This window comes from Rhinoderma darwinii, chromosome 7, assembly GCF_050947455.1.
Source record: "Rhinoderma darwinii isolate aRhiDar2 chromosome 7, aRhiDar2.hap1, whole genome shotgun sequence".
Taxonomy (NCBI): domain Eukaryota; kingdom Metazoa; phylum Chordata; class Amphibia; order Anura; family Rhinodermatidae; genus Rhinoderma; species Rhinoderma darwinii.
In genome coordinates, this window is record NC_134693.1 from 143,238,407 (window position 1) to 143,254,132 (window position 15,726).

General features: G+C 49.4%; 1 protein-coding gene across 1 annotated transcript in view; it reads right to left on the reverse strand.

The window, feature by feature from the left end:
• Nucleotides 1-15,726, reverse strand: part of CACNA2D2 (calcium voltage-gated channel auxiliary subunit alpha2delta 2) — a 98,353-nt gene that overhangs the window by 26,835 nt on the left and 55,792 nt on the right. The window contains exons 5-20 of the mRNA XM_075832534.1: nt 14,298-14,429; nt 14,088-14,145; nt 12,032-12,082; nt 10,239-10,338; nt 9,964-10,122; nt 8,211-8,318; nt 8,017-8,095; nt 7,885-7,934; nt 7,556-7,645; nt 7,351-7,434; nt 3,942-4,025; nt 3,747-3,821; nt 3,463-3,534; nt 2,194-2,265; nt 1,997-2,058; nt 489-565 (exon numbers count right to left, since the gene is read on the reverse strand). Of these exons, the coding sequence (XP_075688649.1) occupies nt 489-565; nt 1,997-2,058; nt 2,194-2,265; nt 3,463-3,534; nt 3,747-3,821; nt 3,942-4,025; nt 7,351-7,434; nt 7,556-7,645; nt 7,885-7,934; nt 8,017-8,095; nt 8,211-8,318; nt 9,964-10,122; nt 10,239-10,338; nt 12,032-12,082; nt 14,088-14,145; nt 14,298-14,429 (1,353 nt within the window). The remainder of the gene's footprint in view (nt 1-488; nt 566-1,996; nt 2,059-2,193; nt 2,266-3,462; nt 3,535-3,746; nt 3,822-3,941; nt 4,026-7,350; nt 7,435-7,555; nt 7,646-7,884; nt 7,935-8,016; nt 8,096-8,210; nt 8,319-9,963; nt 10,123-10,238; nt 10,339-12,031; nt 12,083-14,087; nt 14,146-14,297; nt 14,430-15,726) is intronic.

Sequence of the window (15,726 nt, forward strand, 5' to 3'; positions counted from 1 at the left end):
AATAGAGAGAGGAAGAGAGAAAGAGGGGGGAAAAGAGAGAGGAAGAGAGAAGAAGAGAGAGAGGAAGAGAGAAAGAGGGGGGAAAGGAGAGAAGAGAGAGAGGAAGAGAGAGAGATAGAGGGGGGAATAGAGAGAGGAAGAGAGAAGAGAGAGATAGAGGGGGGAATAGAGAGAGGAAGAGAGAAAGAGAGAGATAGAGGGGGGAAGAGACAGGAAGAAACAGAAGCAGCATCTGATTCAGAGATTAATCTGAATGAATCAAACTGAAAGACATTCATTATGATTCAGATGAACAGAGAAGTCTCATGCACACACCTCCCGGGCAGCGAGTATCTGCCAGGCTCTGCATGCTGCCAACTTCTGCCCTCACCCCCAGACATGTCCCCCCTCAACAATGATAAATCCGGGGGATGGCCGGAGGCAGGCGTGAGCTGGGGGACAGGAAAAGGGGACTCACTAGGAGACACACAAGCAAAGGGGAAACTTACACTGCACCTGGAGGATCTGATCACTCAGATTAGCACGGAGGTAATAGGAGCTGTACAGAGGCAACACCAGACCCAGGCTGCCGGCATGAGACCAGAGAAAGCGGGGAGGGAAGAGGGAGAAAGAGGGGTGCAGGAGAGGGAGAAAGAGGGGTGGAGAGGGAGAAAGAGGGGTGCAGGAGAGGGAGAAAGAGGGGTGCAGGAGAGGGAGAAAGAGGGGTGCAGGAGAGGAAGGAAGAAAGAGGGGTGCAGGAAAGGGAGAAATAGGGGTGCAGGAGAGGAAAGAAGGGTGCGGGAGAGGAAAGAGGGGCGCAGGAGAGGGTGGGAGAAGGAGGGGTACAGGAGAGGGAGGGAGAAGGAGGGGTACAGGAGAGGGAGGGAGAAGGAGGGGTACAGGAGAGGGAGGGAGAAGGAGGGGTACAGGAGAGGGAGGGAGAGGGAGGGGTGCAGGAGAGGGAAGGAGAAGGAGGGGTGCAGGAGAGGAAGGGGTGGAGTGCGGGGAGAAAAGGTAAAGAATGGGGGAGAGAGGAGACGTGGGTAATGGAGAGAAGGTAAAACAGCAGAAAAGCCGGATAATGGGGGCGGACAAGGAACAAGGGGAGAGGGGAAGAGAAAATGTTACTAGAGGTTCAGAGCTCAGCAGCCAAATACTACACGTCACCGCACTCCCAGTACATATTTAAAGGGACAACGTCCTGATTATTAGAGCTTCTCTGCAGCGGACTGACCCCACATGACGGACATCTGACATTACACATCGCCCGGTAATTATACACACTGGCTTTGTTAGTTTTTGGGAAAGCTGGGTGACAACCAATAGGACCACTATTGCAGCACTCTCGGGGGTGTCACCCAGCCTTCCCAGAATCCCCCTCTGCCATACTCGCTGCATAACCAGATAGTTCAGGGCCCCAGGACAGCTGGGTGACCACCTCCATGGGAGATTTCAAGGCAGCCATATTAGATGCCACCCAGCGAGGACAACTCCAGGACTGATATCAACTGAGGGGTTTTATTTTAGGGGGTGAAGCCCAGATCTGGTGATATAAGGTCCCTATAAAGCAGTGGTCAGGACCGGATATCTGTGTCATGTTGGATCGATCAGTCCAGTGAGGACTTTATGCTGCAGGACATGGACTGTGGAGCTGATAGATCTAGGACATTACACCACATCTGGACCGGACACTTCAGATCATTACACAAGCTCTGCTGTAGGGGGCACTGCTGTACATTCAGGTGGAAAGTAGAAATCTTCTGTATAATAATCCCCCCCACCCGGCAATAATACACAGATTATAGTCATGACATTGAATGAACGGCTGCCTCAGTCTGCTGTTACTATACTTGTCCACTAGATGGCAGCAGCACGCTGGACCTGTGCAGAGTGAAGCATTGTGGGAGTGCGGGGCATTTTACCAGCCCCTGTAAGCGTCGTAATCCCCGCAATTCCACCAAAACATTATGTCACCTGCAGTAATGATGTGGCCCCTGTGAGTTTGTGCCCACTTTACCTGTAATTAGTGCTGTGTATCGGAGCGTACGTGTAGGTCCGCTCTGCTTCATCAATGTATCTCTGAGGGACAAACAACACAGATCAACATGACAAACGTCAAAAACATGACACCCCTCACTGCCCCCCCCCTCCAGTGTCCAATAGTCCCTGTTCCCACCCCTCACCCCATTACTAGTTACTGCGCCAACATCCTACCTCATCCAACGATTTCACTGACGTCCTGATAAACTGATGACCTTCATACCCGTCAATCATCTTCCTTCGGATCTGGTAAAACATACAAAGGCGATAAAGCTGTCTATAGTGTTAGGGAGCAGGCGCCAGAGGCAGGACGCGCCAGAGGCAGGAGACAGGACCCGCCAGAGGCAGGAGACAGGACCCGCCAGAGGCAGGAGACAGGACCCGCCAGAGGCAGGAGACAGGACCCGCCAGAGGCAGGAGACAGGGCCCGCCAGAGGCAGGAGACAGGGCCCGCCAGAGGCAGGAGCCAGGGCGCGCCAGAGGCAGGGCGCGCCAGAGGCAGGCGCCAGGACCCGCCAGAGGCAGGCGCCAGGACCCGCCAGAGGCAGGCGCCAGGACCCGCCAGAGGCAGGCGCCAGGACACGCCAGAGGCAGGCGCCAGGACACGCCAGAGGCAGGAGCCAGGACCCGACAGAGGCAGGAGCCAGGACGCAGGAGCAAGGACACGCCAGAGGCAGGCGCCAGGACACGCCAGAGGCAGGAGACAGGACGCGCCAGAGGCAGGAGCCAGGACGCGCCAGAGGCAGGAGCCAGGACGCGCCAGAGGCAGGAGCCAGGACGCGCCAGAGGCAGGAGCCAGGACACGCCAGAGGCAGGAGCCAGGACACGCCAGAGGCAGGAGCCAGGACACGCCAGAGGCAGGAGCCAGGACACGCCAAAGGCAGGAGCCAGGACACGCCAGAGGCAGGACACCGCAGAGGCAGGAGCAAGGACCCGCCAGAGGCAGGCGCCAGGACACGCCAGAGGCAGGCGCCAGGACACGCCAGAGGCAGGAGCCAGGACCCGACAGAGGCAGGAGCCAGGACGCAGGTGCAAGGACACGCCAGAGGCAGGCGCCAGGACACGCCAGAGGCAGGAGACAGGACGCGCCAGAGGCAGGAGCCAGGACGCGCCAGAGGCAGGAGCCAGGACGCGCCAGAGGCAGGAGCCAGGACGCGCCAGAGGCAGGAGCCAGGACACGCCAGAGGCAGGAGCCAGGACACGCCAGAGGCAGGAGCCAGGACACGCCAGAGGCAGGAGCCAGGACACGCCAAAGGCAGGAGCCAGGACACGCCAGAGGCAGGACACCGCAGAGGCAGGAGCAAGGACGCGCCAGAGGCAGGAGCCAGGACGCGCCAGAGGCAGGAGCCAGGACGCGCCAGAGGCAGGAGCCAGGACACGCCAGAGGCAGGAGCCAGGACGCGCCAGAGGCAGGAGCCAGGGCATGCGGGAGCGGACACTTACTTCTTCCTTATTCTCATCCTCCAGCTCCGCATCTAGGAAATCCAGGGTGACCGGCTCCTGGAAGTTAATGACCTGTCAGGAGACGACAAGAGGTGAAGCCTGAATGTAACATCACAGCCAAACGACTGACATGCGAGGAAAGAGAAGGCAAACAATGGTGCTGATCTACATGAAGATCTCAACACTATATATTATATAGGGAGAAAACCTTCTAAGTCATTATCTACAGGCCGGGTGTGTAATATATACGAGGTCCCTTCATTACAGCGACATTTCTGTCTTACCTGTGGCTTCAGGTTGGGGTGGAGCAGGACGTAACCGTTCAGATCAATAGCAAACATGTAACCATTGGCCCCCAACTGTGGAGAGAGAAGCCGGAAATCACCGCTGGGAACAGTTTCACCCCCCCAGCACCAGCAAAAGTCCCACAATCACCACACCTACACCCGAGATGTGCCCTCCACTCCCCCATCACTTACACTGTATCGCGGCATCAGTCTCTGGATATCTTCCAAGGCGATGTCTATGCCCATAACACCGAGGATCAGCTGATTCTGCCGGTTCTGAGAGGAAAGTGACGGATCACCAACAGGATCAAAAGGAACAAGGTCGGAGTTACTGATGAGTGGCATCATTCCGGGTAACACTGAGGTATCAGGAGGGCGAGGAGCAGACGGCGGGATCAGATGGTGTCAACTTTCACCAATAGTTGGTGGTGTACTTCTGTGGTGAGGGGGGGGGGGCATCTGGACCCCAGAACTTATAGCACAAATACCTACTGCTCTAGAAGGTCAGCGTTATTTATGACAGATGAGGCCCTGGTGCAAATTCTACATCAGTGCACAGGAGCTTCAAACTGCACCGAAGAATGAAAGTCACGTGCACAGGCTGTATATATCTGTATGTAGTGAGCTCCCCCTAGTGGGGGCTGCAGGCAGCAGAATGTTATCATGTAACTCTATGGGAGCTGTATATATCTGTATGTAGTGAGCTCCCCCTAGTGGTGGCTGCAGACAGCAGAATGTTATCATGTAACTCTATGGGAGCTGTATATATCTGTATGTAGTGAGCTCCCCCTAGTGGTGGCTGCAGACAGCAGAATGTTATCATGTAACTCTATGGGAGCTGTATATATCTGTATGCAGTGAGCCCCCCCCCCAGTGGTGACTGCAGACAGCAGAATGTTATCATGTAACTCTATGGGAGCTGTATATATCTGTATGTAGTGAGCTCCCCCTACTGGTGGCTGCAGGTAGCTGAATGTTATCATGTAACTCTATGGGAGCTGTATATATCTGTATGTAGTGAGCTCCCTCTAGTGGGGGCTGCAGGCAGCAGAATATTATCATGTAACTCTATGGCAGCTGTATATATCTGTATGTAGTGAGCTCCCTCTAGTGGTGACTGCACACAGCAGAATGCTATCATGTAACTCTATGGCAGCTGTATATATCTGTATGTAGTGAGCTCCCTCTAGTGGTGACTGCACACAGCAGAATGTTTCATGTAACTCTATGGGAGCTGCATATATCTGTATGTAGTGAGCTCCCCCCAGTGGTGATTGCAGACAGCAGAATGTTATCATGTAACTCTATGGGAGCTGCATATATCTGTATGTAGTGAGCTCCCCCCAGTGGTGATTGCAGACAGCAGAATGTTATCATGTAACTCTATGGGAGCTGTATATATCTGTATGTAGTGAGCTCCCCCTAGTGGTGGCTGCAGACAGCAGAATGTTTCATGTAACTCTATGGGAGCTGCATATATCTGTATGTAGTGAGCTCCCCCCAGTGGTGATTGCAGACAGCAGAATGTCATCATGTAACTCTATGGGAGCTGTATATATCTGTATGTAGTGAGCTCCCCCTAGTGGTGGGAGCAGGCAGCAGAATCTTATCATGTAACTCTATGGGAGCTGTATATATCCGTATGTAGTGAGCTCCCTGTAGTGGTGACTGCAGGCAGCAGAATGTTATCATGTAACTCTATGGGAGCTGTATATATCTGTATGTAGTGAGCTCCCCCTAGTGGTGGCTGCAGACAGCAGAATGTTATCATGTAACTCTATGGGAGCTGCATATATCTGTATGTAGTGAGCTCCCCCCAGTGGTGATTGCAGACAGCAGAATGTTATCATGTAACTCTATGGGAGCTGTATATATCTGTATGTAGTGAGCTCCCCCTAGTGGGGGCTGCAGGCAGCAGAATGTTATCATGTAACTCTATGGGAGCTGTATATATCTGTATGTAGTGAGCTCCCCCTAGTGGTGGCTGCAGACAGCAGAATGTTATCATGTAACTCTATGGGAGCTGTATATATCTGTATGTAGTGAGCTCCCCCTAGTGGTGGCTGCAGACAGCAGAATGTTATCATGTAACTCTATGGGAGCTGTATATATCTGTATGCAGTGAGCCCCCCCCCCCCAGTGGTGACTGCAGACAGCAGAATGTTATCATGTAACTCTATGGGAGCTGTATATATCTGTATGTAGTGAGCTCCCCCTACTGGTGGCTGCAGGTAGCTGAATGTTATCATGTAACTCTATGGGAGCTGTATATATCTGTATGTAGTGAGCTCCCTCTAGTGGGGGCTGCAGGCAGCAGAATATTATCATGTAACTCTATGGCAGCTGTATATATCTGTATGTAGTGAGCTCCCTCTAGTGGTGACTGCACACAGCAGAATGCTATCATGTAACTCTATGGCAGCTGTATATATCTGTATGTAGTGAGCTCCCTCTAGTGGTGACTGCACACAGCAGAATGTTTCATGTAACTCTATGGGAGCTGCATATATCTGTATGTAGTGAGCTCCCCCCAGTGGTGATTGCAGACAGCAGAATGTTATCATGTAACTCTATGGGAGCTGCATATATCTGTATGTAGTGAGCTCCCCCCAGTGGTGATTGCAGACAGCAGAATGTTATCATGTAACTCTATGGGAGCTGTATATATCTGTATGTAGTGAGCTCCCCCTAGTGGTGGCTGCAGACAGCAGAATGTTTCATGTAACTCTATGGGAGCTGCATATATCTGTATGTAGTGAGCTCCCCCCAGTGGTGATTGCAGACAGCAGAATGTCATCATGTAACTCTATGGGAGCTGTATATATCTGTATGTAGTGAGCTCCCCCTAGTGGTGGGAGCAGGCAGCAGAATCTTATCATGTAACTCTATGGGAGCTGTATATATCCGTATGTAGTGAGCTCCCTGTAGTGGTGACTGCAGGCAGCAGAATGTTATCATGTAACTCTATGGGAGCTGTATATATCTGTATGTAGTGAGCTCCCCCTAGTGGTGGCTGCAGACAGCAGAATGTTATCATGTAACTCTATGGGAGCTGCATATATCTGTATGTAGTGAGCTCCCCCCAGTGGTGATTGCAGACAGCAGAATGTTATCATGTAACTCTATGGGAGCTGTATATATCTGTATGTAGTGAGCTCCCCCTAGTGGTGGCTGCAGACAGCAGAATGTTATCATGTAACTCTATGGGAGCTGTATATATCTGTATGTAGTGAGCTCCCCCTAGTGGTGGGAGCAGGCAGCAGAATCTTATCATGTAACTCTATGGGAGCTGTATATATCTGTATGTAATGAGCTCCCCCTAGTGGTGGCTGCAGACAGCAGAATGTTATCATGTAACTCTATGGGAGCTGTATATATCTGTATGTAGTGAGCTTCCCCTAGTGGTGGCTGCAGACAGCAGAATGTTATCATGTAACTCTATGGGAGCTGTATATATCTGTATGTAGTGAGCTCCCCCTAGTGGTGGGAGCAGCATGTTATCATGTAACTATGTCTGTAAAGGGGATTTGGAGCTCTGTATTAGAAAAGTGGTTGGGGCAGATTTACATAAACACTGGAGACTCCTTTCACCGATCCTCACCTTGCTGGGGTTTCCAGACTCATCGGGTCCAGAAGACGTCAGGTTGAATACAGGCAACGTCCCCGTCACCACCAGACCCAGACCCTGCAGAGAATAATGAAAGTAAAAGATGGGTGTGTGGGGGGTAATAAGGAAAAGAATAGCGCCTATTAGGGCAGTTCTGATGAGGCCATAACCACACTGGTCTGTGGGGGGCGCTCCTCACCAGCGCATCCTGGTAGACGTTTGTCCATTGAACCTGTTTTGCTTCATTTCCAGCCAGAACCATCGGACGTCCGAGAACATCGAGATATTCCTGAGTCACCCCAAAAGCAAGAAGGAAACAAAACGTAATAATCAAACATCACAATAAAGGGGGAGGAGGAATATACACAAGACGCCCCAAAAATATACGAGGCAGGAACACTGGGGTGCAACTGCTTAACCCTTTACATAAGGGAACCCCCATATGAGGGAGAATAATGCCAAGACATAGGCACCCCAAAAACCTGAATGAATGTACCCCCTGCGGATGACGTGACGTTTCCTTTGTACCTGAGTGTTTATGCGGATCGCTCCGATAGACGGGATTTCAAAATAGTAACCTGTAAAAATGAAGCGGGTGAGACGAGACGCACGTAGGTGACGCCATGTTGTATTATACGCAGACCGGCGGCGCACACTCACCCTTGTTGGCGCAGGCCATCCACTGCAGGGGAGTAACGTCATAATTGTGCTGCCCGACCGAGAACGTGAAAACGCGAACCTGCGGGGGAGGAGAATCGTACCATAGAGTTCAGCGATAAATATATTACAAGCCATTTATCATCTGAAAACATTCGCGATATTTGTTCTGAAATTTGCAGTTTTCGGACACTTACAGTCTTGTTTGGCCAGTTGTATCTCTCGAAGACATCCTGCACCCGATCCTCGCCGCCGTCCGTGAACATCATGATCATCTTATTACAGTTTGCACGCGTGACGCTTGTCTGCGACAGGTAAACAAGAAAAATGTGTGTGACACCTGCTGGTGATAGTGATGTACTGCATGTAACAATGACACCTGCTGGTGATAGTGATGTACTGCATGTAACAATGACACCTGCTGGTGATAGCGATGTACTGCATTTAACAATGACACCTGCTGGTGATAGCGATGTACTGCATGTAACGACACCTGCTGGTGATAGTGATGTACTGCATGTAACATTGACACCTGTTGGTGATAGGGATGTACTGCATGTAACAGTGACACCTGCTGGTGATAGGGATGTACTGCATGTAACAGTGACACTAGCTGGTTAGGCTGGGTTCACGCGACCACATTAACGTCCGTAATGGACGGACGTATTTCGGCCGGAAGTCCCGGACCGAACTCAGTGCAGGGAGCCGGGCTCCTAGCATCATAGTTATGTACGACGCTAGGAGTCCCTGCCTCTCCGTGGAACTACTGTCCCGTACTGAAAACATGATTACAGTACGGGACAGTTGTCCTGCAGCGAGGCAGGGACTCCTAGCATCGTACATAACTATGATGCTAGGAGCCCGGCTCCCTGCACGGAGTTCGGTCCGGGACTTCCGGCCGAAATACGTCCGTCCATTACGGACGTTAATGTGGTCGTGTGAACCCAGCCTTATATTAAAGAGCCTCTGTCACCCCATTATAAGTGTCCTGTCTCCTACATAAGGAGATCAGCGCTGTAATGTAGGGGACAGTGATGCTTCTTATTTAATAAAACGATCTGTTTTCACCACTTTATGAGCGATTTCCGATTTATGCTAAGGAGTTGCTTAATGCCCAAGTGGGCGTGTTTTACTTTAGACCAAGTGGGCGTTGTACAGAGGAGTGTATGACGCTGACCAATCAGTGACCAATCAGCGTCATGCACTTCTCTCCATTCATTTACACAGCGCATAGGGATCCTGCTAGATCCTTATGTGCTGTCTTATACTTACACATTAACAATACTGAAGTGTTTAGACAGTGAATAGACATTCCACGTGATGTCTATTCACAATCTCTGCACTTCGTTACTCTGTCTGTGGTAGTTACAGCAGAGGAAGCGTAATCTCGCGAGATTACGCGGTAAATGACAGGTTACAACGAGATCACGCTTCCTCTGCTGTAACTACCATAGACAGAGTAACGAAGTGCAGAGATTGTGAATAGACATCCCGTGGAATGTCTATTCACTGCCTAAACACTTCAGTATTGTTAATGTGTAAGTATAAGACAGCACATAAGGATCTAGCAGGATCCCTATGCGCTGTGTAAATGAATGGAGAGAAGTGCATGACGCTGATTGGTCACTGATTGGTCACTGATTGGTCAGCGTCATACACTCCTCTCCACAACGCCAACTTGGTCTAAAGTAAAAACACGCCCAGTAGGGCATTAAGAAACTCATTAGCATAAATCTAAAATCGCTAATAAAGTGGTAAAAGTAGATAATCTTATTAAATAAAAAGCACTGCCGTCACCTACATTACAGCTCCGATCACATTATACAGGAGACAGGGCACTTATAATGTGGGGACAGCCTCTAAAGTACTGCACCAATCAATGTCACCATGCCACCTCACGTGTCACTGACATCAGTGGTTCGCTGTGACTTTGCTGCTGGTGTAACTTACGTTTTGTAGCTGGCTGAAGGCGTATTCAAACCCAGCTTTGTAGTCCGTCGTTCCTCGCGCCACCATGTCCTGCACGGCTTCTTTGATCACCTTTTTATTTCGCACGTTGGCCTGGACCAGCTGCCGGAAGCAGGACACGGGCTCCGCCTTCTCATGAAACTACGGACAATGCAGAGCGATATTTATGGAGTAGCATCAGCTCCGTACACAGCGGGACCCCCGCCCCTACAGAATATGAGGAGGAGGGAGGGTGCAATAATCTGTGAGACACTTACTGAAGCCACGGTCACGTAGTCATCATCAGACAGAGTATCCAACATCTCCATGACGGACGTCTTCATAAGCTTCAGGGTGAGACCACTGACGCTGCCGCTCCTGTAACACACACACACATATATATATATACCTGCTACATCCTATACACACAGGACTCTGGTATATGAATCATTATTATGTACAGCTGCACCTCCCCCTCCTAATGCCCTGCCTGTGGAGGTGTCAGGCTTCACTGCAGTTCTTGCATTCTATTCATTAGCCAAAAAGCTCAGTATGAAGAGTTATAGGCCCCTCCCAGGCAGAGCAGGGAATTGTGGGAGGACACGGTACATGATAAGATGAATCTATATATAATATAATCCTTTATAATCAGTGACAGCGCTGCGTCTGTGGCCGGGGTCCGTGGAGATAGTAATGGGCGTCAGTAGATGAAGACGTCTTCACTGATCCTCATTCCATGCGGCCGCCGCGCTCTGTATACGACGCTACGAAGCCGCACGTTATCATTTACCTGTGATGACGGTTCTACATTATCGGCGCGCTGCCGACTGTTGTGACACGGATCTGCTCGCTGGACAAATACAGAGAACGTGAAGGTGAGCGGGCGCAGCGGAGGAATGTCTGCTCCGGGGGTAACACCTGACATTCAAACGGCAAGGAACGGACACGGAGGGGGAGCACGAGTGACACTTTACAGCAACGCGGCCTTTACTTAGAGGCACTAATTTTATACCAAATCAATAAATTTCTTCCAGCTGATGAAACAAGTCCAATACCAACGTCTCATGTGCAAGACTGACGTTAAAGGACAACTCCTTAAATACATAAACACGACTGTAATCACACGTCATGAGATCCACACATCTTATATACAGTGACAGCTATTCATCTATTACTACTGACCACCAGCCTGTATACCATGTGTGAGAGGTTGTCACAGCTCCGCCCCCTGTTACTGACATCACTGATATATAATATAATTACATGTGATCAGACATGAGATCCACACATCTTATATACAGTCACAGCTATTCATCTATTACTACTGACCACCAGCCTGTATATCATGTGTGAGAGGTTGTCACAGCCCCGCCCCTGTTACTGACATCACTGATATATAATATAATTACACTGTGATCAGACATGAGATCCACACATCTTATATACAGTCACAGCTATTCATCTATTACTACTGACAACCAGCCCGTATATCATGTGTGAGAGGTTGTCACAGCCCCGCCCCCTGTTACTGACATCACTGATATATAATATAATTACACTGTGATCAGACATGAGATCCACACATCTTATATACAGTAACAGCTATTCATCTATTACTACTGACAACCAGCCTGTATATCATGTGTGAGAGGTTGTCACAGCCCCGCCCCCTGTTACTGACATCACTGATATATAATATAATTACACTGTGATCAGACATGAGATCCACACATCTTATATACAGTCACAGCTATTCATCTATTACTACTGACAACCAGCCTGTATATCATGTGTGAGAGGTTGTCACAGCTCCGCCCCCTGTTACTGACATCACTGAATACTGATATGATTCAGTTTACGTTGCGGACGTGGTGTCACAGATAGTTTTGCAGGAAGCAGTGAACTTTGTGGGACATTTTAGGTTGTCCCGGGAATAGTATAAATATAACAAAGGTTTTTTTTCGTTTTCAACATTTATCGGTCAATTTTTTTTCTTTACTCAATTAACAGAATTAGAAGAACTGTCGCTTCTGCTTAGATGACGACATTTGGACGCTGACTCTATACTTACACATCCACTATGATCACCATGTCCTTTGGTGAGGACGCTCCCTGGATGTACCTGAAAGACGCAGATCAGATAATGACATCACAGCGGCAAAGATCAACCAACACAATCAATATTATAACAAAACAAAACATGTGGAGGTCTTAAAGGGCCAGTAATGGGGATTTTACACGGGGCGATCATCGGGCAGATCATTAGTTGGTATAACGCTCGTTGCTGATAATTGTCTTGTGTAAACAGATCAGCAGATAAATGAGCGAACGCCGGATCACCCGCTGTTCGTATCGTTTTAAAAAAGTCAAATATTCCAGTTGTCGGCAGCGCATCTTGGTGCGTAAACAGGAGCCGCGCTGACGACATGATCATAATGAGGACGAGGGATCGGAGTAACGAGCGCCAATCAACAATGTCTCATTGATCGGCACTCGCTGCACCGGCCGAATATCGGCCGGTGTAAAAGGCCCATTACCCTACAGTCACAAACTTATAACAGTGCAGGAGCGTTATAAGAGGAGCGGCTGAGATCAGTCACCCCCAATCTGCAATGACTGATAACAGAGAACAATAGCTGATATTCTCCTGCGCAGCTCATACACGGCAGGGTCAGGGTCACTTTATAGAGCGCTGCGGCCACTGATTATGAATCTCCTTCCCCGGTGATAAATATAATAACGCAGCCGAATTTACCGTATAATGATTTTGCGGTATAATGTTCCGTAAATCTCAGTGAGCGTCGCGCATTAAAATGGCGGTAACGAGACGTTCTCAATATATTGCGCTGCATTCCATCAGTCGCACTTGCTGCCATTTTCTGGGTGTGGTCAGGGGTACGTGTCAGAATATTGCGGCTGCGTAGCCACACCCCTTTAGTCAGTGCTTAGCAGCTCATGGCGCTCTATGCTGATAAATATGCCGGATGTATCACAATTTCTGACGTACTGGCGCCATTTGTACGTCATACACCGATTGATACGTTTCTCACCCCTCCCCCGTCCCTGACAAACATCACGAAATGTTTACCATCGTAATCGCGCTCTTCACTAATAAAAACGTGAAGCTGGCGCGGCGGTGGCAGCACAGACATAATGTACACACGAGCGGCCTCCAGGCGCCGGCGTCGTTATTTGAGGCATTTTCCAGCGGCGCTGATGCGTGAAATGAAAATTGGACAGGGGTGCTCAGAGGTGGGAGAGAGGAGAGGAGGCAGCGCGAGACGATGGGAATGACAACGAGCAGAAGAGGAAGACCGAGGCGGCGCGATGATGGACGCACCTCCACCGGACGATACCGGACACATTTATCAGCAGATCGCACCATTTTTTTTTTCCCCGTAAAGGAAAGGGGTGTGGCTACAGAGACAACATTGTAACAAATGTATCAACTCACAGTGCCAGTTATTACACAGAATATAATGGCGCCCCCTGCAGCCGACACCAGGTATACAGGACAAGACTAAGAAGCGCTGGGAGGCATCTGATGAAAAACAACGAACGGCACAAATGGCGCCATTAATACACGATTAACCCCAAATCACTGGAATAGAATCTAATAATGACAAGTTCTGCAACTTCCTAATGTTTGCTGCATTTCAATTGCTCCTTTTTGTCATAATCGTCAAGATCTCTGCTTGCGGTCAGTGAATGGGAACTTTCTTGGTTACATTCAGAGACTGAAAACCTGTCCTGACCTAATGCTTCTCACAGCTGAGGGTTTGTTACATTTGTATCCAGTCCTCTGTGCGGTACACAGCCTGGACTCCGGACGGACACAATGTATCAGTGCAGGTAAAACGTAACAAACTATCAGGACAGGGGAGGGATTTGTGCTGCTGGGGCGTCTAGCTCACAGATAATTATTTACCGATACATTGTAACGAGCCCCGTAGCAGTGCGATGTATTAAGTCTGTACAGTTTTTAAGTCTCCGGATGTAAACCAGAATTTATCCATTCACTGACCACACGTAGAGATCTTGACCGTGATTATAAATTAAAAAAACAAAGTCTATCAGTGAGTTTGAGAGGGGAGGTCCGGGGAGAGGCGACCGCCGGCTGTACTCACCATGGCCTCCTGCGGACATCGTACAGGTCGATCTTGCTGGGTGCCCTCCAGGGGGTGGCTGCGGTGACAGATAACAGTTTTAGTTTCCTCCATATTTCTCATCCATTCTCGCAATCTGCGCTCATTCACCAATCATCCCGGGGCCGCCACTTTATCACCTGCGATCAGCCGTTGGGTCGGTGGATGGATTTGATCACTGGCGGCTCTTACCTGGGTAGTATCGGGTCACCCCGGTGGCGCTGCCAAACACCTGCCACAGCAACGTGGGGTCCTCCTGACGATTCTGGATAAAGACATTTTCTAAGGCGTCCGTCCAGTTCAACTCATTCAGGATGACGGTAGCTGCGAAGACACGGGACAGCGGGGGAGGAGAGGGGTCAGCAGGGGTCTGCACAAGGGGGTCAATGCTCAGGAGGGAAAAACAAGGAGCAAAAGAGAGAAAAAAACAAAACCAGGAGGGGCTGGGATCAGCGAGGGGGGGGGGGCATATTTGGGGGTGTCACATACTATAGATCGATTGGATCCTTAACATGAGATAATTACGTCCGTGTTATTAAAGGGCCGGAGTCCACTCTTCTGTGAATAAAGTTCAGCAACTTTCTAATATACTTTGTGTTTGAATTCCTCACGTCTTCAAGATCTCTACTTGCTGTCAGTGAATGAAAGCATTGTTGTTTATATTCAGAGGCTGACAACAGTACAGACTTAGCACTCCTCACAGCTGAAGGTTTGTTACTGTGTATTAGTTTAAGTATTAGGTCAGGGGAAGTTTTAAGCCACTGTGTGAAAACGAAAAATTGTTCTCATTCACTGGCAGCAAGCAGACATGTTAAGGAATTGAAACACAAAGTATATTAGAAAGTTGCAGAACATTTACTTATACAATGATGAAGATTTACAGGAGACGGGACACTGTCCCTTTAATAAAACCCAGAGACGTCTTGTTAGCTGCCAGCGGTCGGACACCGGACGTCATGATCCTCAATCTCTCCTAACGGGCAATAATCTGCGGCAGATGAGAAACGCTTCTACTCACACCCAGAAAGAAGCATTAAGATAAGGAGATTAGATTGTGAGCTCCCGGGAACAGGGATGATGGGAGTGATACATTGTGTGAGATAGGGAGATTAGATTGTGAGATGATGAGAGTGATACACTGTATAAACATTCTAAATCTTGGCAGGTTACCCACGTTACTTCAGTGGATAGTGAACTACAACTCCCAGCATGCCACTGGCTGCTGCACTACGTAGGATATACATTTCTAAGTGCGACAAATACGTATATTTCTATAGAAATCCGTTCTCACTTGTGTCATTTCGCTGATGACATTACTTATTTGTCCTGTTCTCGTTACACGTAACGCCGCGCCGTCGTTCTTAACATGAATATTCGCACGGCTAATGACACAAAAAGTTGACAGCGTTCTGTGAAAATCCATCGTTCACATGATGACAACAAACGTTCCACTGAGTTACCACGGGTGGGATAGGACGCTACAACCTGTGACCCTCCAACTGTTGGCAAACTACAACTCCCAGCATGCTCGGACAGCTGCAGCCCACTGCTGTGCTACCACACAATGCTGATAGCGCCCCCTCCAGGATGACACCTGTCATCATTTGTTTCTGGAGAGCGG